General features: G+C 47.9%; 1 protein-coding gene across 1 annotated transcript in view; it reads right to left on the reverse strand.

The window, feature by feature from the left end:
- The window catches only part of FRAS1 (Fraser extracellular matrix complex subunit 1), a 76,355-nt gene that overhangs the window by 16,899 nt on the left and 36,475 nt on the right, over positions 1-22,981 (reverse strand). Inside the window, exons 21-45 of the mRNA XM_062493678.1 lie at positions 21,761-21,907; positions 20,991-21,131; positions 20,761-20,901; positions 20,404-20,547; positions 19,795-20,065; positions 18,510-18,594; positions 16,519-16,833; positions 14,001-14,154; positions 12,085-12,263; positions 10,661-10,777; positions 8,737-8,851; positions 8,149-8,286; positions 7,923-7,955; positions 7,165-7,296; positions 6,782-6,907; positions 6,155-6,402; positions 4,839-4,978; positions 4,444-4,606; positions 3,604-3,739; positions 3,097-3,293; positions 2,593-2,746; positions 1,980-2,243; positions 1,662-1,850; positions 1,133-1,252; positions 535-714 (exon numbers count right to left, since the gene is read on the reverse strand). Of these exons, the coding sequence (XP_062349662.1) occupies positions 535-714; positions 1,133-1,252; positions 1,662-1,850; positions 1,980-2,243; positions 2,593-2,746; positions 3,097-3,293; positions 3,604-3,739; positions 4,444-4,606; positions 4,839-4,978; positions 6,155-6,402; positions 6,782-6,907; positions 7,165-7,296; positions 7,923-7,955; positions 8,149-8,286; positions 8,737-8,851; positions 10,661-10,777; positions 12,085-12,263; positions 14,001-14,154; positions 16,519-16,833; positions 18,510-18,594; positions 19,795-20,065; positions 20,404-20,547; positions 20,761-20,901; positions 20,991-21,131; positions 21,761-21,907 (4,029 nt within the window). The remainder of the gene's footprint in view (positions 1-534; positions 715-1,132; positions 1,253-1,661; positions 1,851-1,979; positions 2,244-2,592; positions 2,747-3,096; positions 3,294-3,603; positions 3,740-4,443; positions 4,607-4,838; positions 4,979-6,154; positions 6,403-6,781; positions 6,908-7,164; positions 7,297-7,922; positions 7,956-8,148; positions 8,287-8,736; positions 8,852-10,660; positions 10,778-12,084; positions 12,264-14,000; positions 14,155-16,518; positions 16,834-18,509; positions 18,595-19,794; positions 20,066-20,403; positions 20,548-20,760; positions 20,902-20,990; positions 21,132-21,760; positions 21,908-22,981) is intronic.

Raw genomic sequence — 22,981 nt, forward strand, 5'->3', positions numbered from 1 at the left:
TGAGCACGAGTGACCAAGCCCCTTCCCTGAACAACCAGAATTCATGATCCAGAACAACCGCCACAGCCCAGCATCGCTGCCTGATAAACTTGGTGGACCCTTCCCTTCCTCCCTCCAAAGCACAGCCAGGGAAATAGACTGGGGTTTAGGGATCAAGGGATGTACTGGCCAAGAGGGGGACAGAAAGCAAGTTCATCAAGACGGACTGTTACCAAGGATATTAAAGGATGGATTTTTTTGGGGGCACTGCGCTGCTCACAGCAAAGGCCAAAGGTTTTGGCAGAAGCAGCAGCAGGGCCATAAACTGCTCCTGAGGCTGAATAAATCCTCAGATGGGATTACTGGGCTGCTCTGCCTCCACTCGCCTTATTCCCCAACCCTCTGGGCTAGTGGCTCTTTGATTTCCAACAGGAATCAGCATTCTATGCTGCTGCCTCTGGGCATGTTTTCCCTGCAGTGAATGTTTAGGGCTCAAAAGCCTCCTCAAAAGCAGCGTTCTGCTGCTCACCTGGGGCCCAACACCTCCCTGCTCACCTGGGGAGGCCACATGCTCCAGATGCCCCAGCTGTGGCTGCCGGGTGACCTTGTACTGGAGCTGGGAGACCTCGCTGTCCTGGTCAGTGGCCGAGAGCTGCACGGTTGTGATTGTCTTTGCCGAGTTCTCATCCAACACCAGCCCTTTGTTGGTGATGATGGAGGGGGGAACTCTGTCCTCTGGGAGGGTTAAACACAAAGCTGAGTTAGGAGACAGTCACACTCCTTCCCTCGGGTGCTTGTGCTCAAGAAAAGGACAACACGTACACAAATATTTTGATAATTCCGGAACAGGACCTTTGGGCCTTGCTGTTAATCAGGGATGGTAACATTGCAATGTGTTAAAGACAATCCGCATGAAGATATTAAGGGGATTTTTTTCTACCTTTTCAGTGAGGCTTTGAGAAGCCAAACAATGAACCCTTACATGCGTGAAGTCTCACCATGCCCCTCACTTCAAAGGCCTTTGAACTGACAGAGCATCAAAACCACATCTCAGAATTACATTTTGCCTTGCAGTACACATGGGATGGGAATTTGTGAGCAGCAGGCTTGAGCTCTGCAGCAAAGGAAACAGAACTTCAGCACCACATTTTACCTATCACACGGATGTAAAAAACCTGGTCCATCAGTTTGTTGCCATCTGCATCTATCACGTCAAAGGTGAAGGGGAAGTTTCCGCCGGGATCCCCTTTCCTGTGGCTGTACACCACGTGCCCTGGAGAGAGGAAGAGCAGAAAAGAGATGCTTTATTACTGCTGCAGCAGTTAACTCTTAGTTTGGAAGCAGGCTGGCACCATCAACCGAGGCACTTGGGGCTTGACAGGGCTACTGGATTTGGGTTTCATTACTTTCTCTCTTTGTTCTTTTTCTCCTGCTGAGAGAGACTTTTTAACATATGTTTAGGTTCTGCTGTAACTTAACAACCTGCCCTTATTTCTTTCCCTCTCCCTTCCCTTCTTCAGCTCATCATCCCCCTCTCACAAAGATCATAATACCATGGAATATCTTGAACTGGAAGGGACTCATAAGGATCATCAAGTCCAACTCCATGCTCTTCACAGGACTGCCTGAACAAGCCTTGGTTTATATACTTGCTGTGACTACCTAAAAGGCAGCACTCTCACCTTTGTTTATATCAGCCTGGGTGAAACTTTTGAGGGGTCCTTTGGCAGAGATCTGGACTGGACTATCAATTGTGGTCAGCTGCAGCTGGCCCCTGCTGGGGTCCCTCCTCAGGACAAATCTGATGGCCGTGTCCCCTGACTGAGCAGCTGCTGCTTTCAGGTGCTGTGCAGTGAGCCGAGCTGCAGAGCCTGCACCAGAGAAAGCAAAGCAAACCCACCAGCAGCTCCAGCCAGCCCAGCAAAGCGATCGGTTTAGGCTGGCATCGACCATCCAGCAGCACCCAGCAACGCCACTCCCATTCATCCCTGTCCCCGTACCAGCTGGGAGCTGCAGGTCCTTGTTGACAGCTACCGTGGGTGGCTGTTTGCTGGGCAGCTCCATGGAGAATTCCAGCCTCCCTGCCTGTGTGTAGAGCCCGTCGGTGAGGGAAAAGCCAAACTCGTCTGTCTGTGCCGCGGCACCGCTCCGAGTGTAAACGATCAGCTCATCCAGAATGTCCTGGTAGGTGAAGGAGGAGCCCCTGGACAGCACTTGTCCCTGCTCCAGGGCCTCTGCTGCGCTCTGCCTTCTGCGGAGCTGGCCTGGCAAATAACAGAGGGATCAACACAGCCTGCTGGGGACAGAGCCTGTGCCTGGCACCCTGCACAGAGATGCCACCTGCCAGAAGGGACTGGGAGAACACAGCAGGAAACTTCCCAGGGAAACACACGCACTGCCCCCTTCTGCTCCGCAGCAAAGAGCGAGGGACAACTCGCCAAGAACAAGGCTGTCCTCAAGCACAACCCTGGTCCAAATTGTCGTTTATCCCACGTGCCAGGCTCTCCTCTCCCAGCAGGGGCTCATACACACACACACACCGTGCAGACAGACAGACAGACACCAATGCAGAAAGACTCCCTGTCCCTCACCCCCTGGTCTGTCAGGACATACCGTGCTCAGGACTTTGGCTCACCACGATGACCAGCTCGCTGCTCTGAGTGTCCAGGTCCTGCAGGCTGAGGGAGGTGTTGGTGACAACCACGGCTGAGGCCTCCTGCACCCGCACAGGCTCCAGCACCATCCTTGGGGGCTCGTCGTTCCGCCGCTGCAGAGGCACAAAGGCCGCCACAAAAAGGAACATGAACACGGGGAAAGACCCACCCGAATTAAACACAAACTCTCAAATGACAGTACTGGTGCTGGCATCACCAGTCCTTCCAAATCTATCCAGCCAAATCATGGCTGCTTCCAAGAGGGAGGAGACACCAGAGCAGTAAGCCCTGGGGAAGAGGCCACAGTGCACAACTGTCCGTGGGTATCCCAGACAAATTATGTGCCTGTGCTAGGGGAAGCAATCTCCCTTTGATCCCCTTGCCACATACCAAAAAGGAAGGAGTAAAGCTTGCCCTTTACAAGCATTTGTGTGAAAGGAGAGGGCTCTGGAAGCCACCATACCTGGATTGTGATGTTGATGCTCTGCACCTCTGACTGGCTGAAGCCATCACTCACATAGAAGCTGAAAACGTCACTTGTGGGCTCAATGCTTTCATGGACACTCTGGAAGTAGTAAATGCTTTTCTCCAGGACGTCTTGAAGGGAAAAGGATGCATCTGCGGTCCCCACTGACTCACTCTGCGGGCCAAAGCTCTCACCTGCAAACCAGAGTATCACTGGTGAAAGGATGCTTAAATGACTGATAAACTCCACATAAACCCAGCAGGATGAGGGGGAGAAAGGCACACTGTAAAGGCTGCACAAGGAGGGAGTTTCCTTTCTACAACCTGGCTTCCCACACCTTGTGGCCTTTGAGGGAAGCAACATCTCCTGTGTTAGAGCGGGCACTGGAAGCTGCAGTTTCAGATGCAGCACGAGCAATGCCCTCCATGGGATATGACAGATATGATCCTCTTAGGAGCACAAACCAGCCAGGAGGAAGAAGGGAGAGAGAGCCAAGCAGTTTACCCGTCCTGGTGTTTTCGATGTAGCCATACACAGGCAGAGTGACCACGGTGACCCTCAGGTGCTCCTTGGCAGCAGTATCATAATCAGCAGCAAAGTGGTGATGAGCCAGCAGCAGCACCCTGCCTCCCTCATCCACCTGGAAAGCACCAGCAGACAACACAGATCCTTACTGAATGAGGCTGCCTCTGTGGAAGAGGCTTGCCCGGGCTCTGGAGCTCTGGAGTGCTGTCCCATCCTCCCCTAGGTCTGTTAATCAGGAATTCAGCAGGGAGGTGAGGTGGGATGGGAAGAACAAAGCCTGCCTGGCCTCCAAGAGGAGCCTGTGAGTTCCTTATCAGGGCAGGGAGGGAGCTGGCAGAGTCAAGGCGACCTCTCACAGAGCAAGACCTGCATTTCTTGTTGTGAGGCAAAGGAGGGGGATGCAAAACTGGAAGGGAGGGGGATGACTTCCAAAGGCTTTGATAAGGAGTGTGAAAAGCTCTGTGTCAGTCCAAAGCACCAGTTGTCTTCAGACTTGCCTTCTGCCCATCTCTTACACACAGGCTGGTGAAATTAGGAATGAAATACTGAGTAGGGATAAATCTGACTTGCTCCACTGGTATGAAGAAAACACCCTAGGGACAAGCAGCTCTTGACTGGAAAAGATCTAAACAGATGAAGTTCAGGGATGCAGATGGACTGTCAGCCTGCTCTGGACTCCAAGGGATTTGTTCACCCTCTGCATGGCACAAGTAACACCACATTTTATTCAGTGATTTTCCCTGGTCCAGGAAAACCGTTCAGTTGCTCCCTTCTAAGCCATTCCTGTCCCTGTCCCCAGCGTCCTGGGCAGGCACTCACAGTGACATGGTCAGCAAAGGCCATGAGTGCAGGCAGTGCCAGGGCAGATGTGATGGTGATGGTGAACATCTGCCTGTCCAGCCGGTTGTTGTCAGCATCCAGGACTGAGAAGTGGAAGACGTCAGTAATGGGCTGATTGCTGGTCTCAAACGTGGTGGAGTAGCTGTGGGATCAGGGAACGGGAGTCAGGAAGTCTCACTGACCCCCAGGCAGATCCATCCCATCCCTGCAGTTAGAGGTGAAGGCACTCCTCTTGGAAAAGAGGTGGTGTCTCAGTACCCAACCCTCCTTGACATTCATTCCCAGAATTCTTTTAAGTAGCCCAGAGATCCCTGGGGAAAAGTCCACTTAGTTTTCAACTGTATGGCTTGAAGGAGCATAGTGCTCTTTTCTACCTGATCCTCTGGCTGTTGATGTCCTCCATGGTGAAATTATAAACCTTGGAAAGCTCTTCACTGGACATCCTCAGGAGGGTTCCATAGGCTGGCAGAGAGATCAACTGGATTCTGATCTCTGAGTCAGGAGAATTGTTGTCCTAAGCATGAAGAAACAAACCAAATCAAAACACGGGAAGATTAGCCATAGCTTTGTTCCACTAAAAATGGAAGGAAGAATAAGTGTTTTATAGGGAATTATACCTGCCTAGCTGGGTCTGACCCACAGATGAGTATCAAATAAAGCTCTACTGATGACAAGAGAGTCAGGAGGTTTGACATTTTCAAAATATACCACAGAGTTTATTTTCATTTTCTCTCAGCTCAGAAAGGCTTTCTCTATGTCCTTGTACCACATTAACACAGTCTCCAAGACATAAAACTGGTATTTTCATTTTCAAAGTGCTTCACACTGAACTAAAAGCTGATTTTATCTCTTTTCAACCACATTAAGTAGTACCACACTATGGTATCACAAGTCAGATGTCATCTTTCTTAGAAGAGTTTTGTTAGGTGGTTGAAAAATAAGACGTAGAGCAGAAATCAACAAATCCTGAGCGTATGGATCAGGAGTGAAATCCTCCTTTCCTTATCTGTCCTCTTACTCAGATTAAACCTGAGCAGCTCCCTTGTCAGCCTTCCTCCTTAAGAGGAGGACAGGACAGATTCCAGACTGATCCCTCGGAAAAAAAAAAAATCCCAATCACGCGTCTGACAGCCAGCATCTCTCAGCTTGGGTCTCTCCAGCCTCACACCCGTACTATGATCTCTCCTTGCTCAGGAGGTTGTTACATCATCTGCAAGGAGTACAGAGCTTCCTTGGAATGCCACCAGCAGGAAAACTCTTGCACAGCACACAAACCCTGGGACAAACTCAAGCTACCAAGTTCTGCAGCATCTTCAGTTTGTTTAATCCTTCCCCCTTCCAATCTGCTCAGAAAAAGAACCAGGCAATTTTGGAAGGCGGGTGAGGGGGCTGAAATCTCCAAGAGATTAACAACTTAGCAAATCCATGTGGTTTATTAGCAAGTCTGTTTGATAGAAAAATCTGGGATTAACTAGGTTCTCATGTTTAGCATGGCAGTTCACCTCTGTTACAGTCAAATGGGGATAACCTTAAATCCCTGTGGGATGAAAGAGTCTGTTATCCCCTTTTTGGCAGCAGTCAAAACTTGAGCTCTCTACCCAGAATCCATGCTGACAGCAGAGAGGTGTGGGGGGGATAAGGAAGGGGGGCTGGCAGCATTCCCTGGCTTTAGAAACAGATGGAAACCCACCGTGTAAGCGAGGTGCTGTCGGGAGAGGGTCACAGAGCTTTTGCTGGCCACGGTGACGGCCAGCAAGCAGCCTGGGGCCAGCTGTGGGCCGTGGGTATCCAGCTGGGACACATCCACCCTCAGCACCGTGGTGACTGTGGTGACACCGTCGGTGACGGAGATCTCCATGCTGTCCTCTGCTGCTGCTGAGCCATCGTGCACGTACTGCAGAGCGTTCCGAGTGACGTCCTCGTAGGTGAAGGTGTCTCCTTCCCAGGGGGAGACACACGAGTCAGAAAGGCTCTGTTCAGAGCAGGAATCCAACTCGAGCAACCTTTATCAAGAACTAAACTGGCTTTTAATCCCATCCTGCCAGGGCTGTGAGTTATGAGGACATTAATTAAGGAACAGGGAGGGCAGAGGACAAGCTGTGACCTTCCCAGTTCCAGGGACACAGCGACTCCTCGAGATTCTCAAGGACGGCACCAACCCTCTGGTTTTTTTTCAGCTGCTTTGTGAGCTCCCAGCTAGGTAAGGCTTCCCCATGGATGCATCCTTATCTGCCAGGGACATCTGTCTCCTGCTCACCTAAACCAGCCAGGCTGATAAACCTCTCTCCTGCACTGAGGGAACTCTTACTCCACTCACCCGCTCTCATGAGCTCCTGCACATCTGTGCTGTACTTGAGCACGATGCCATGATGGGGAGGTTTCACCAGCTCAAAGAAAAGTCCCTCAGGAGCTGTATCCGTGTCACTTACAGCCAACTGGATCCCTGTGCCAGGGAAAGAGAGCATAGCCTGTGTGAATGGAGCAAAAAAAAAACCCCAAAACATAATGGAGTCAGCACAAGAGAAGTAAGTAATTCCGGAGCCGCCCTAGCCCAAGATCTGTGAGTTTCATGGAAATGATGCTCAGGCTGTACCAGGGAATTCTCTCCTAGAGTGACTATCAAGTGACCCCTGTACAAGTGAACCTGGGCCTCCTGGCATGAGCTGAGCCCCACTCCCTGCCCCATGCACCCCCACTCACCGATGGTGGCTCTGCCCCCCTGGCTGACCTCCAGGAACGGAGCTGCGATCTGGAAGACCGGAGGCTGCTGCTCTGCTGAGAGCAGGTGGATGACAAACACCATCTCTGGGGTCGTGTGCTCCCCACCAGACACTAGGCACAGACAGAAACCACGCCTGAGTGCAGGGATGGGTCTGCAGGGACTATTGGCCTGGGAAATTCACCTGTCTGTACAAAAATCCCCATCCCACATCGCTGACTCATCTCCCACCTTTCCAGGCCACACCTTGATCTGTGGACATACACACTTCACACAGGCCAGGAGCATTTATCTCTGACCCTAACTTAGAACAAGGACTTCTTGCTGGTGGAAGCCAGAAAGCAAATGGAAACAGAAAGATGTGTTAAACAGGCAAGCAGCTCATCTGTGGCTATTTAACTGCAGAAATGTCTCTGCATTGTATTAAAAGAAAAAAGGAGAGCATAAAACTCCTTGCTCACACTGGGGAGACAGCAAGAATCAATCAGGCTTTTAGGACTAATTCCAGGCAGCCAGTGGAAAAAGATGTCTCTAGCAAACTGCAGTTCAGCTTCTGTAAAACACTGCTAGGAACCACACAAATTAGTATTCCCCAGGCACGTGCTTTTCCAGAAATCCCTGCTGAGAGCCACAGGTGTGCCCGCAGCAGGACGAAGGCCAAGGAGTAACAGGCAATGGGAAGGGCAAACAGAAGGATGAAAACTGCTCTGTTCCAGGCAAGAGCAAGTGGTTCACGTACCTGTGAATCGGAAGTTCACGGACTCTGGCAGACCTGGTGGGACAGACACAAGCACAGAGTGAAGGTGGTCAGGACAGGAAAGCACGTGTTGATGTGGATTTGGAGGATTTTGGAGAAAGCGAGCGCTGATGTTGAACTGGGCAGGAGCCTTCCCTCAGCAGGGAGGAACAGCAGCAGTCCAGCTGCCTGTCCCAGCCCTGCAAGGAGCACTGACAGGGATGCTCACCGGCGAAGGAGAAGGCCATGATCTCCCTGAGGTGAGGCGCGGCGGTCGGCGGGCGATAAGCGATCCTGCCGTGGTTGATGTCTGCCTGGGTGAAGTACCTGGCTGGGGACAGAGGCCTGTCCCTGTGCTCCACGATACCTATGGATGCAGAGACGCCAACATTACCAGGAGGGGTTAATTACTCCACCTGATTGCACAGCTTCCTTTGCTTTGCCCGGGTACTTCTTTGTACCGGTTCCAGAACAAGTCATATGGATGCAACTGCATCAAGGATGGGCTCCAGGGATGAGAGGAATTAAATAGAGATTCTTCAGGCATTTCTTCACATAACCTCTCACTGGAGAGGTGGGAAGCAGAAAACCACAGGACACAACATTCAATATTATTCAGACAGCATCAAAAACTGTCTGAGCTCTGCAGCACATTCCTAAGGAAGCCGAAGGAATGGGGTTGAGGAACGAGGCGTTTAAAAGCTAAGCAAAGAGGCCAAATGGATTAACAGGTGCCTCCACAGAATGAGACTGTGAGGGAAGGAGGAGATGTGCTCAGAAAAATGGCAATTAATGCAGCAGCAACAGGTTCACTTGCCTTGCCCAGGAAGGAGAGGCACAGTCACGTTGTACAGGATTTTCTCACTGGGAATCTCCGGGTCTACAAAGGAGAGGTGATGAGGCTCAATCACTGTCACACGGTCCTCCAGCACCTCAATAAACACATCAGACCATGAGCACCAAGGCCAGAGACATGGGAACATCCACCCAAAAATGCATTGAAAGAGAATTTCCTTTGCTCTAGTTAAATATAGGACAGTTTTTAAATGTAAAGGTCCAGTTCGTAAACGTAAACCTGACCCCCTGTCCCCTGCAAATGCACAACCTTCACATTCACAGGGTCTCTCTTTTGGCCTACAGCACTTAGAAACAGAGAAAGGAAAAACTAGTTTTATCAAGAACTCTCTGGATGAACGCACAATTAATTGTCTGTGTGGTTTTCTCATATAGTCTGATGTGGCTGGACTGGATTCTCTTTTAAAAGAAACACTGAAAATGACTCAGCCCTTTCCACTGGAGTACAGAGGAACCAAAGCCTTCTCTTTTGTTTTAAACCTGCCTGAAACTGCTCTATTCCTTCCATAACAAGATTATCATTAACCAAAGGCAGGCAGGGCGTTAAAGGAATTACAGTGCTGCTTGAAGAGACTTAAGTGCCCCAAACCAGTTAATTTCCCCATGTTCATGAACCTTAATCCTGCAGAATTAACAGCTATGAGACGTCGCCAAAATAAACAGTTCAGCTAGGTATGAAAAGCATCCAGCTCATTTCATCATCTCAAGCAAAACAGGGAGAGAACAAGCTAAATTAAGGATATGGGCACTTAAATAATCTGCTTTGGAACATGAGAGGTTACCAATACGGGGGAAGCAGGTTAACTCGATTGAAGAAAAAACAATATTAGACACTGTGTCCAGTTTAACACAAGAGTCATCAAAGTTGCCTTGACCTTTCTCAGCAGCACGAGTCAAAGTCAAGACTAGAGGGATGGGAAAGTATTGTGCTTCGCTCTCAGCTTTAACAAGTCTCATTCTGAAGGAGTCTGAAGACAAATGAACAGAACTCCATCACATTGGGGCAGGGAAGTGCAATTTTTCCGACGGCAAGATTTAAGGTTATGTTTCTTCCTGGCTGCCTCCAAGGCCTATTTGTCTCTCCCAAAGGTGGGACTCACAGGTGGTGAAGTAAAAGGTGTTTTATGGCCCTATTGAATTTTGTGGGGAGTAATTAGCTATAAAACCCAGTGCTGTGTGGCTCTGCCAGACATCTCTCCCATCAATTTTGTCAATAATGACAACAACAAAAAGTCAGGAGCAGGAAGATAAATGTCTCCAAGTAGCAGTCTGGCTGTGTTTCATTATCACCCAGGAAAGGTCACCACTATTTTAAACCTTGACAAGGCTGTTGTGCCATGGACTTCCCACTAATCCCTCTCCCACCACTTGCTTTGCCTTTGCTGGCCCCACGTCTTTCATGCAGAACAGAAGAAGTGCAGGGGACAGCTGGACTTCACCCACACGTGGTGGGGACACACAGGGAAGGCTTTCACCACAGCCTGACAGCCCACAAAACTGACCTGAAACTCCAAGATCATCTTTCCAATCAACAGAGCGAGGGAAGGAACCACCTCGGAGAGACCACTCTCATCCAAACGGACATTCCCAGAGCTCCAGTTTGGATCAAGTTTACAAATGGCAAAACCCATTCAGTACAGTCTAACCCACAGTTTTTCTCTCTTGCCATCCCTCCTGGCTTCTCAGGAAAGGGTAAGAATTCCATAAAATGTCAATTTTATGTCTCTTCCCCCCTTCTCCTTTCCAGTCTGTACGTTCATCGCTTTTTATACTGAGTTTTTTCAAGTTTTCACGGGTATTTTCTACACTCCCCACCCCAGTTACTCTTCTAATCTTTTGTTTTCTCCCATTCCTACTCCAGCCATCTGTGTGGTGTTATCACTTACAGCCATGTGCAAAGAGGAGCCCAGGGAAAGCTGAGGGGCTTTGGGTGTCTGGGGCAGAACAGCAACGTTGAACACGTGGCTTTCCAAGCTGGTTTGTGGACTGGCAGAGCTGGACACCTGGGAGGGAAAGACCACATGAATGGGTGAGTAATTCCTAGACCAGTTTCAGACTTTCCCCTGGCAGGGGCTCCCTGTGATCCCAGCAGCTTCCAAGATGGGCTGCACCTGTGTTTCACAGACTTATAAATATTTTCCACTCTAGCACCAAAGAATTAAGTCAAGGGTACATAACTCCTAATTGCAAGCCTGCAGCAAAGTCATACAAAGCAAATTACGTCAATATAAATTGGCAAAAATTCACAGTACCAGAACCATTCCCTAGAGGTGAGCCTGCAAATATTCCCAGCAATCCTGGGGTGAAGTAAGCACTCGAAGAAATACAGCTCCCTTCTTTGATAGACTCAGTTATGGCTTTATGTTTTAGTAGGGATGGCAGTATGCTCTGGAACTCCACAGACCACTTTGTGAGTGGGAATGGACATCCTGAAGCCTAATTTTTAGAAAATGCATTAAAATCTAAGTTCTGATGAAAGGAATTATGTCATTTTAGGCATTTGCTGTACCTGCTCTGCCCTAAAACTGATGAAAACAACATGTTGGCCCTGAAATGTCCCAACCAGAGTTCAAGGCTTGGGCAGGAGTGCCATGGTCTCCTGATGTGAGCAGGTATTCCCAGCTCCCTTTACTTAGCTCTCTGTGCAATTATTGCTACTGCTCCGAGATACTAAAACCTAAACTCATGCAAAATGCACAGTCTCTAAGAGGAATGCAGCAATTAAGCCAAAGATTAGCTTGTTCAACACTGACACTCACAAATTCCTCATTATCACTTACGTTAATTACTTCAGAAATTACCTTAATTGCCTCTCCGGAGCTACAGTAATTGCTTCTGCCATGTAAACCAGATGTAACAAACACTGCGTGCCAGTGTTCACGTAGGCTTAGTTACAAGAGGCTGTGAAACCCTCCCAGCAAACAGCAAGGACCTGTCTGAGGAACTTTATGGCTCTTAAAAACCTGTGGGGAGTGGGGATTTATTTTATTTTCCCAGCTGCTGGGGAGTATTTCTACCTTTTGGTCTGTTGGCAAGATGAAGGGCTCTGAAGCCCAAATTAAATTATTAGCTTAGAAAAGCAAGGGTTGTGTGGCTCTGGGGCTCACAAAACACACCATTTTGAAAAAGGCACTTGGAATGTTTTTCACTTGGTGTAAATATTATAGGTTTTATGAGAGGGTGGTGTATTTGCCAGTAGGTATTTACACACACATCTGTGTTACTGTAAAAACTCAAGACTCACAAGACACAAGCGGAGTAACCCCAGAGAGCTGCGACGTGGTATTTCTAGGGAGATGATGGGGAATACCTGGAACTGGAAGGAGTCACTCTCTACTTCAGCTCCAGAGTGCCTGTACCACACGATGCCATCGCTGATGTCCTGCTGGGTGAAGGAGGTGGTGGGTGAGGCTGCTCTTCCATCAGGTAAAAGCTGCCAGGAGTCCGCGGGGCCGTCCGCCGGCATCGGCACCAGCAGCAGCACTTCCCCTGGGAAAAGCAAAGAGGAACTTGGGAGAACACAGCGAGCAAGAGCTGCCTTTGCACCAGCTGAGGAGCAGCCAAGGCAAATGCCCACCCAGTCAGATCTTTTTTCCATGCAGTGTTCAGTGACAGAAACACCAGCATAGTTCTCAAAAGCCATCAGCAGGCATTGAGACATCACGGTGACACAAGGAAATCATCTTAATTAATTCCATTAAACAGGTTGATAATTCTGCTGATTGATAATTAATCACTCTGTTATGTGAAACGCCCATCATACGCTCTCCCATTTCATTTCCCCAAGCCACCCTTGAAAAGCTGGAGCAACAAAAAAAGTAGCTCAGCAAGATGTAATATCACACTTCTATTTGATCATCAAACTCAAGGCTAAAACCCTAAAATGCCTTTATCAGTACCCTAATTACATTCCAGATCTTATGGTTTTGCTCATGGGAGTTCCCCTAAAAATCTAAAAATCAAATTCTGTTTTTTCTATAGGTATGAATATCTTTCCCATTAGTCACAGACTAAGTTAGGCAGATAAGCCCTCCTGGATTCAGGACCAATTTTCCACATTTCTCTCTCTCCTATTTTTTCCCTCCCTTTCTGCAAAACAGTATTTTAGATAAATTTTGGTGATCGTTGATTTCTGCTGCTTCTTGCTCACCTGCAGCTACAAACCTGTTTATATTACTGCAATTAATCACAGCAGCAATAATTATGGTGATACAAACATAGGATTATAAATATAAGTTAGGGATAGGCAGCAGGAGACAAGCTCCTCAGGGAAAAATTCCTGTTTTCATGTAAATGGTTATTAAAAATGGGAAGACAGACCTTCGTCTGCAGAAAACTAGAGGGGGAATACAAATTAATTACTTTTCAACTGCAAAACTCTCGTTATCTCTGTTTCCATCAGCTGCTGGCAGCTATTATGGAAACCAGTCTGTCCTCACAGCAAAAGGGAAAAAAAAAATGGCATGGATGTTGCTAAAGGGATCCCCTAATTTTCCCGGATCAGAAAATTAAATGTGGTATTTCTTAGAAGTGCAAAATATATTATTCAAAGGCATGGTTTCTGTGAAGAAAATAGTGATGCTGAGTAAGAAAAGAACATTTTTCTTTTCTTTCCGTATTTCATTTCCCTGCACATGACACCTGTTTTTCATTCTGTTTTTTTTCCATTTATAGCTCAGTCACAAATCCCAGAACATTCCACACCCCCCTGACCCTGTGTGCCCAGAAGATCCTCCCTAAGCATGGGGTTGCTGGTGAAAGTCACTGTTCTGAGAGATGAGCTCAGAGCCTCGCAAAAGGAATTTGGGGACAAGAATTATCTGCAGATCCAAATATCACCAATTCCTGTTTCAGTTGGCAACCCCTTCCTCTGGGAGAAATTAAATCAAAGGTCATGGAATTTAGGGGAATTCTGCAAGGTAAACCTTTTGCTCATCAGTTTCTAAAGGTAGATACTACTCTGTGCTCCTCAAATAAACCAGAAATTCACCGTGGAGGAATATCTTTTGGCAGAAAGATTCTGCTCTCTCAGGGCTGTAAATAGACCAGGATTCCACCTCCACTGGAGAAACACACATGATCAGGAAGGGCAAAAATGCTTGGTTACTTTGCATGGCCCTTAAAAGTGGGAAAAGATGAGGTTAGCAGCACTCACTCCAATAAGGAGTGCACATAACACCATGGGAGGGTGCTGCTCTTGCACAGCAGAACTCCAGAGGGATTTACCATGTCTGGGTTGCTCCTCGGTGATGGTGTAGGTGATGTCAGAGTCCCGGGCACCGGGCAGCTCAGCGTGCAGGATTGTCTTGGAGATCTGCAGCATTCCTCCCTGGGGCACCCAGACCATGGAATTGGTCACCAGCCGGGGGCTCCTGGCACTCTGCAGGCAGGGGGACAGCAGGGAAAGGCTGGAACGTGAGCAGTGCTGCGCTGATGGAAACAGACTTTCGAGGGAAAAGGAAGGATCAAAGGAGAGCATTCTGGAATTTCTTATGCATTTCACCCTGGTGGTCTGCTTGGAGAAATAGTTATGGATCCTTCTGCTGTATCCCTCAGACCCAATTCCCAGCCTACAGAACTGATCTTGTCCTCTAATTCCTAATGTCCTGCTCCTGACCCAAGTCTCCTTCCATAATTTTGTCTTTTACCACTAGCCTCATTCTCTCTGAGCATCCACCCAAATCTTTAGCTACTCAGTGGGTTTCCTAACCTTCAAACTATTCCTGTTGTCCTCTTTTTTTCCAAATGAATATTTGTCCAGTATTAGTTTAAGCTTCCTGAAATGCCGATGTCAACACTGGATTGCAATAATAGTTTCACTACAGTTGCCATTTATTTCAGTAACACTATTCAGGCATTCAAGGATTGTATCAGCCCTTTTTGGCTCTAATTGGCTTTGTTTGGACAGGTCACCAAAAACCCCTTCCATGCCATGGTTCTTTCTTGTAACCCCAGCTGCTGTAAATGACACTTCTTTTCTGGATTTCTGCACATTCACCTTGAAACTGGCTGTGGCTGCAGTTCACCTTGAACTGTGTGATGAGTCAAAATCCTGACTGCTCCATCTAAGGGAACACCTTCCTCCGCATTTACTACCCCACATCATCAGCTCCCAAACTGATAAATGACTCATTGCAGGGAGGAGAGAGAGCTAAAAAAGATGTTTGTGAAAGGGAGCCACATTACAGGATGATTTCTGACCTCCCTTTTGGCATGTCTGCTGTCCACCCACCTAATTTGTACTCCGCTTACACTGTGGGTCTGTTATAAACATGGAAACCTTCTTCTTTTAGGTCACTAAATGACTGAATGTTCCTTCACTGGCCACATCAAACCCATCCAGCACGTTGTGATACCATTCCCACATGGCTTTGATGCTGTTTGTTAATAAGAAGAGACTCATGAGACAGCTGTTTTTGCTTTGTAATCTCCTTTAAAAATATGTTTAACGAGAATGAATTCACAGCACAGTCAAATGTTTTCAGAGAGCCCACGGAGGCTCACAAGTTCCCTGGTCCATTGCTTCAGCTACCTGCTCCCAGGCAGAGCAAGGTCATCTGCCTTGGAGACCTCCCTTAGCTGGATTTCTAGATGTCTGGGGTATCCTTAAAATAAACACCTTTTGCCTTTTTTTTCTGTGCTTCCCCTGGCCTCTCGGAAAATAAAGGCTTCCATGTCCCTGTTCAGACTGCAACAGTTCCAGAAAAGGGTCTGGATGGGAAAAGCAGCCATTAGCAACCAAAGGGCCCGGCTAAAGCCCTAAAAGCTGCCCTGCTTTCACCTCTGTCACCACCTTCATCCTTCTCTGTAGCCAAGCGCTGCACAGAGAAATGTGGAACGATAAGGAGAGACAACGGAACACCAAACAGGAAAAGGAAAAAAAACTACTCTCAGCAATTCACCCTCACTGGCATTTACAAGAACCTGCTTAATCAACAGTGGGGAAAAAAAAGGTGTTACAAAGAACACAGAGTGGTGTCCAAGCATTTCCACTGTCCTTGTGATCCTACTCAGGCTCCTTAGGGCCACGGAAGCCATCTGGGTGAAGAAACCACAGGCAGAGCTCCTCTTATTCCAGGAGTCTAATAACCAAGCACCAGCCTTGAAAGCAAATCCTTTTTCATCCCCAGACCGCTGTGTGAGCCACGGCACTAATTAACATTAATTACTACTGCAGCTTCAGGAGAACCTGCAGGGTCCAAATGGGATCAGTGCTTCCTTGTGCAGAACTCCAGGGACGCACGGAGTGCTCGCCAAGCTCCATTCAAACTGTCATGCCCAAGTTGCTGTGAAAGACATCTAACACAGCAGAGAGGGCAAAAGAGGGGCAGTGACATCTCCTCCTAACTCCTTTCCAAAGGGTGGAACTTGAAGACAGTTCACTGTCTTGTGTCAGAACTTGTGTCAGATCTCTGCATAAAGGACTGCCAACCGTGACCTTCTCTACTGACAGCTCAACTTTTTGTTACTCTTTCACATTAATAAGGAATGAAGGTATCTTCAGCTTCTTCTCCATCTGTTTTATTACAATTTATTACTTTTTATCAAATATTTAACTATGGACTCAGAATCATCAAAGCTGCACAGTTTGAGCTGTCGCAAACCAAGAATCGGGGCGACCTCCAAAACCCAACCAGTCAACTCCTTTCTCTGGTTGGACACTCAGCATTAGTGACACCTCAGGGACAGAGTGACACTTCCAGACTCTGCACCTGCCTGCCAGGGTTTATGTGCTGGCACATACCTTGGGAACAATCCTGACGTGGAGCAGGATGTTCTGGAAGTGGTACCCGTCACTCACTTGCAGAAGGGCCGTGTCCTGCCGGCTGTCGGAGCCGTCATGGGCGTAGCGCAGCCGCCCGCCCTCGAGGTCACCCAGGCTGAAGGTGGCAGGGTCCCCAGCAGGCCCCAGCAGCCTCCCATGCCGTGGAGGCTCCAAAACCATCAGCACCATGTCCTCAGGATTGTCACTGTCCCCCAGGCCAAGCACCAGCTCCGATATCGTCGCTGTTTCCCCCCTGCTGACACGGAGGGGCTCGTTCCTGAACACGTACGGGGCCTGGAACATAAAAGCAGCTCTGAGGTGTCTCCAGGGAGACTGGATCATGATCAAAGGCTGGAATTAAAAGTCTGGGAATAAGGACATCAGCTCACTTCATCGCTGGAAATCTCTCATTTCACTCTCCACACCTTTTCCACCCCACAGGCAGATCTAATAACACTTTAACATTTAAACTGAATTGGTCCCATTAAAAGAAGATTCTCATGCCACATTAAGCTTAGGAAAGGCAAAAACCTGGGATATTTATATAGAAAGCATCTGACTCAAGCTGATCCTCATTAGCCTTCTGAGATGACAGCAAAACCAGGTGTCTTCATCAGAAGTATTTATTTCATTTCCAACACTCCCCACAGCCTTACTCAACTTATAGCAAAGATCTGCTAGAGGCCATATTTCTGCTGGTTTAAATTAGTTCTCCAGTTCTTTGTCATCAAGAAAGTTTCAATCTGCAGTCTCTATTGATCCCAATAAACATCATTTGCCATGGGTAATGCACTGCCTCGGGAGGGAGGCAGTCCTGCAGAGACAAAGTCAAAGCCCTGGGAGCATCCATCAGGGAGCCAACTGCTGTCACATCACCTCTGCACAACTTCCTAGGGTTATTAGGGATCAAAAGGCACAATTCCTATCATTAAACCTCACTTATGTATTCTGGAGCAGCGACTGCAGCTCTTACTTAGGTGAACGTCCTACTGAGGTAAACAAGAGATTAGGCTGAGCCAAGATCTCAGCACCAGCCAGAATCAATATACACACGGCAGGATCAAAACCCACAGTTTGTCTTATTCTAAAGGACAAACTAGAGCACTTCTGATTTCCAGAAGTTATGGGAATGACTGATACGGAATTTAAATTACTCAGGGTGAGGATGGGCGGCTGATCCAGGCTCGTAGGCAGGAAGGAGCCAGCACCAGAAGAGTTCCCTGTAGTCATTCGGTGCCCCTCTGAGGTTGCAGATGGGCCTTAAGAGCAGCAGATTCTCTTTTACACTTTAAGGCCTCTATTTGTAAGGATATGCCAATTAGTCACAACTTCTGATTGAGCTTTCCACTCTGGAAAAAGCTCAGCGCAAGCTGCAAAGCCTCCCTGGAAACCTGGAACTCACTAAGATGCCCGTACCCCCTCTGGGGTGAGACCCACAAATTGTGCCACAGACTTTAAATAACAATAATGCAGGAGACACAGACACTTGGCAGTAGCATCACCTTGCCCAGAAGTGGTGCGAAGTTTAAGAGAAGCACTTTAAATGGCTCATGCTGATTTAATTCCCAGCTGTCCTAGAACAGAGCTTTCAACTTGAGTGTCAAAGCTTTGCTGCCATCGGGATCAATCCTGGCCCAATTGCCCTGCAGCAAGAGGCTGGACTGGAGCCATCAGCAGGTCCAAAGGATAATTGGAGCAGTAGGGATTCCTCAGCCCTCGTTGATAATTGCTCTATGATTGCACAGCTGCAATTCCCTGCACAAGCAAAATGACACAGGCCAGCTTCTGCAGTCAATTCCCCAAGTCCCTTTCCTCCAAGTGACTCTTGGCTGCTGCCCCTAAGGGAGAGTTGAGTCCAATTTGCCTGATCTGAACTCCTGCTCAAGTTCTGCCCAGCTCCTCTGTTATCCCTGCAAGAAACCAGGGCTTCAAATGGTACAAAATCTGGGGTTTTTTCCAGGCTTTGTTACCTGTGTTGAGAAGGCTTGAATGTTGATCACCTCAAGGTGGGAGAATGACTCTTGATCACTGACCTTCAAGGTAAACTGTCCTTTCCTAAAAAGGTCCCCAGCAAGACAAAATATAGGATAATATAAATTAATATTTATGAGCTTTAGCTTTACCTCACATTTTCTTAAATTATGTTTATACAGTATTTTTTCCTGAAGATTCACAACAGTCACAACAAGTAATAAACCACCCTTAGCTGTGCAATAATGTACCCTCATCTCCCTTTAAGTAATGTTATCCACATTGGATGGCATCCCCAAGATAAAGTGCCAATTCTAAATGTCAGCCACTCTCTGATAAAGAAAAACGTCACTTTTCTGGCTTTGGGACTTGCCAGGATTTTTTCCTTCCCATTTACTTTTCAGGGATGCCACCCAAACACCTTGAAGTTGAAAGGAACAGCATAAATCATAAGCAGAGTAATAACTAGTAAAAAAGTAGCTTTGTTTCTCAAGACAAGATGCTGATGTTTCATGGTGACTGCAAGGTAAACTGAAAAAAAAAAAAAAAAAAAAAAAAAAAAACAAAAAAAAAAAACACAAAGGATACAGGAACATATGCAAGAAATCTGGTGTCTGGTGAACACCAGCTAACTCTTGGCATCAGGACACCCGGAAAGTCTTCAAAGACTTCCCTGATTTATACAGCCAGAAATTTAGAACAGTTCCACAGAGGTCACTCTGGTGCCAAGGCTTTATGGTGATGCAAATCAAGAGTGAAATTTGGCAGTGTGGCTGGCTTATTGCCTGGATGCAGGAAAAATCTGCTTCCTTGCTACATCCTTGCAGTGTGAGCTTTGCCAGCTACTAATCACCACTAATTATTCCAGGGTACTAACAGAGCTCACACTGGGGGCCAACGAGGAATGGCTGAAGGCAAACTATGCCAGAGAGCACAGCAGTGACATCACTTCAGCATCTTCCTAAAAATATAATGAAACTGTGGCAACAATCAAATATGCTGGTTTTAACTCTCAGCTGAGTATCCTGAAGATGGGACAGATTCCCTCAACCCAAAAGCACGGAAGGTTTGGGAGTTGGGCCACAGTGACCTCTCCTACCATGAACTGAGGAGTTCTGCACCACCAGTTACACTGTGGTACAGTGTAAGTATGCTGATTTAGCAGCAGTGAGAAGTGTGCCTCCCTGTAGGAATGCTTCCAAGGAAGAAGGAAATAGCTGTTCGCAAGACAGAACAATTTTTTTGGTGAGGCAGGAGCTCAGGAAAAAGCCTCCCCCCAGTCACCTGGGCTCCTCTGCGCTGTGCACGAAGCGGACCCTCCTCTCCCGCACGTCCCTGCAGCCGAAGCGGCGGCCCTGGCTCAGCGGCACCTCCTGCCCGTCCAGCAGCATCACCAGCCGGCCGCTGGAGGGAATGCTCTCCACGTGGAACAGCAGCTGGCCCGAGGCACCGGCCGCATCGCACACGCCCAGCAAGGACAGGTCTAGGGGCTGCACCCCGCCAATCCCCACCCTGAGGGTGCTGCTCACACGGGAGCTCCAGGGATGCCTGCTGGCTGAAGGGAAAGAAGGGAGAAGTGCTGCTGCAGGAATCACCACGGGCTGTGTTGGCGTCATGCCTGTCACCACTATTTTTTGGGTGCCCTGTTCATTTCTGACCCAGGTGGACTGCAATCCACCCTGATCCCCAGCATGACTCGGGCAAAAGGCTTCCCGCCTGGATTTCCCCATCACAGAATTGAAAGCCAACTGCAGGCACACGAGTAAATCTTCGCTTAGTGTAAAGAATGGATAAGTAACCACTAAACTTGATTCAGGAAGGGATTTCCCCCAAGATATTTTGTCACTGGCATTACACTGATGATAAATGGTGCTGCCTCTTGGAGACACTCACCTTCTTCACACTCTCTGGTCCATGTATTGCCATAGAAACCCTGGCCACAGGCAGAAACACAGGTCTTATTCTTCAGAAACGTGGTGCTATCACAGAAGTGGCACAGGCTGTCACTGGCACACTCCAGGCATCCAGGAGGACAAGCTGCATCGGGTGGAAAGCACAACCCCACTGAGACACGGCAAAACCAGCGCAGCCAGCGGCACGCAGAGCTGTCCCCAGGGTCCCAGCAGAAACATCACTATGTGTGTCTCACCTACCTGACAAAAAGAGTCAAGATGGTGGGCAAAGCGTTATGATGCAAGTTGGCAAGAGATTCCTTCCTCATCTGCCCACGATCAAGCTCGCTGTGCTTACCTGTGCACTCGCGCTGCGCCTCGTCTCCGTAATATCTCTGCCCGCATTTGGGAACACAGAGACTTCCCAGGAGGAAGAACGGGGCTGGGCAAAGGCTGCACTTGTCTGCTTGGTGGCACTGAAGGCAGGGTTGATCACACCCTAAACAGAACAGGCAAAGAGCTCAGCTTGCCAGCTCTTGGGAGACAAGCAGGGAAACACGCTGGAAGTAACGCTCCATGAAAACTCACTCTGGCACGTGTCCGATTCCCTGTAGAAAGCTGGAGGGCACTCTTCCACGCAAGCTCCTTCATGGAGAACGTGGCCTTCCATGCACTGCAGGCAGTCAGTCTTCTGGGGACCTTTGCAGGCATTACAGCTCCAGTCACACTCTGGAAGGAAACAAAAATCAGTTCAGGTCAGCCCTTTCTGGGGTGCTCACCCTGCACAAGGGCTTGGCACTCGAGCTGTGTGAAAACATCACTTATTTCCATTACGGAACACTCTGCTGGGGAGTACTGCAAATCTTTCAAGTCACGTGTCTTTTAAAAAAAATCACTCCCAACTGCTGTTTCTGCAGCCATCCAGTGATGCAGGATTTAATAAGACAGAGAGAGAGACAGGTAAATACAGGAGGCCAGATAAGCCCCCGAAAAGAGACTTATCCTGGCAAGCTCACTCGTTATCAGGTGACCCATGACTAAATGAATTGCTGGAGCTGACCCCTGAAAACTTTGCTGGCTCACTTACAAAATCATTTACAAGAGAGTGATTTGCAATAATCCTGTTCCACTGAAAGCCTCAAGTATGTGACAGAAGACTGCCCAAAAAGCAAAAAAAAACCCCAAACTGCAGAAACCTTGCAAGCAACCTGTCACTGAACAATTTCCCCCTTCCTACACCCTTTTTAACGGAGGCCACCTGCACAGCTCCCACTGCCACCTAACAGATTCTTAGCCGAGGCACTTGAATTTATTTCTTTATTTCTTTTTCCCCTAGAAACCAGCAACGTATTTTTCACCTCGGCAAGTCTTGCTGGAAAAATCCAGGTAATACTGGTGAGCACAGCTCTGGTACTGGCACTCCCCAAAGAGCAGGACCTTGGCTGCATCTTTGCACGATGTGCAGCCTGTGGCCGAGTCACAGCTCCGGCACTGGCTGCTGCAAGCTGTGGAAAGACAAGGAAAAATCAGCGTCACTCCTGATGCTCCAGCTGACTGCACCAACAAAAATGGTGTTATCCTGCAGCCTTGTTACTCCTTTTGTCCTCCGTGGAAACTTCGGAGTTTTTCCTTGTTTTGGTCCTTTTCACGTTCTCCAAAGTGTAAAGAGCCTCATTCTACTTGGAATAGGCTGGAATGTCCTCTCATGCTGCTTCTCACTTTCCTCTGGACTGGTCAGGGTAAAACAATGACCCTAAATCAAAATCCCCAAATAAGAGCTTTCCCTGACTCTGTTTTTCACATTTCCTTTGTGCAACCTGCATTTCAGACAGCTCTTTACCCAGCAACACACAAATTTGGAAAAGCAGAGTAGACTGCTGCAATCCTTGGTGGAACCAAAGGCCCATTTCATCTCACTTAACGTTTCCACCTTTTTATCTGTGCACAGTGTGAAATTCTGGAGCTGCAGGGAGCAGTAAAGATGCCAAGGAAAAAAGTAACTCAGGGATTTACTGAGTTTAGGATCAAAGTCCAGAGGTTCAGAATATTTCAACCCACCTCTTTGATGTCCAGGAACTAAACTTCGCAGGAGGCTGTACTAACAGTTTGGGTGATAAATACTGACATGTTAATTCAAAACACAGTTTTATGACCAAAAAACCTCCAAGTACCAAAGTAAATGTGAAAATACCCACGTTGCTCTAACTGAAGCAAGAACCCACTGTTTTTCAAAACAGTTCCTTGTTTTAGCTCCTCTAAGAAAAGTCACAGAAGGTCTGCATTTTGTTGATGTACAAATGATTTCTAGCAAAATGTTTACCTAAAGAATCAAGCAGCTGCTTTTAGGTGCTGTGGTGCCACTCAGATTTTTCTTCACTTAAGAATATTACATGAAAAAAAAATAATCACTTTTTAAAAGTTTTCCGAAGAATCAACTACTCAAAATACAGTAAAACATTCTACAAGAGGTCTAAAGCCTTGGAAATCAGGAGGCATGCCAGAAGAATAAGCAAAAACTGTATCTGGAAGCAAACCTGTCTGCTTGTTTTATCAGCAGGACTCCATATCTGTGTTTTTAA

This window comes from Cinclus cinclus, chromosome 5, assembly GCF_963662255.1.
Source record: "Cinclus cinclus chromosome 5, bCinCin1.1, whole genome shotgun sequence".
Classification (NCBI taxonomy): Eukaryota; Metazoa; Chordata; class Aves; order Passeriformes; family Cinclidae; genus Cinclus; species Cinclus cinclus.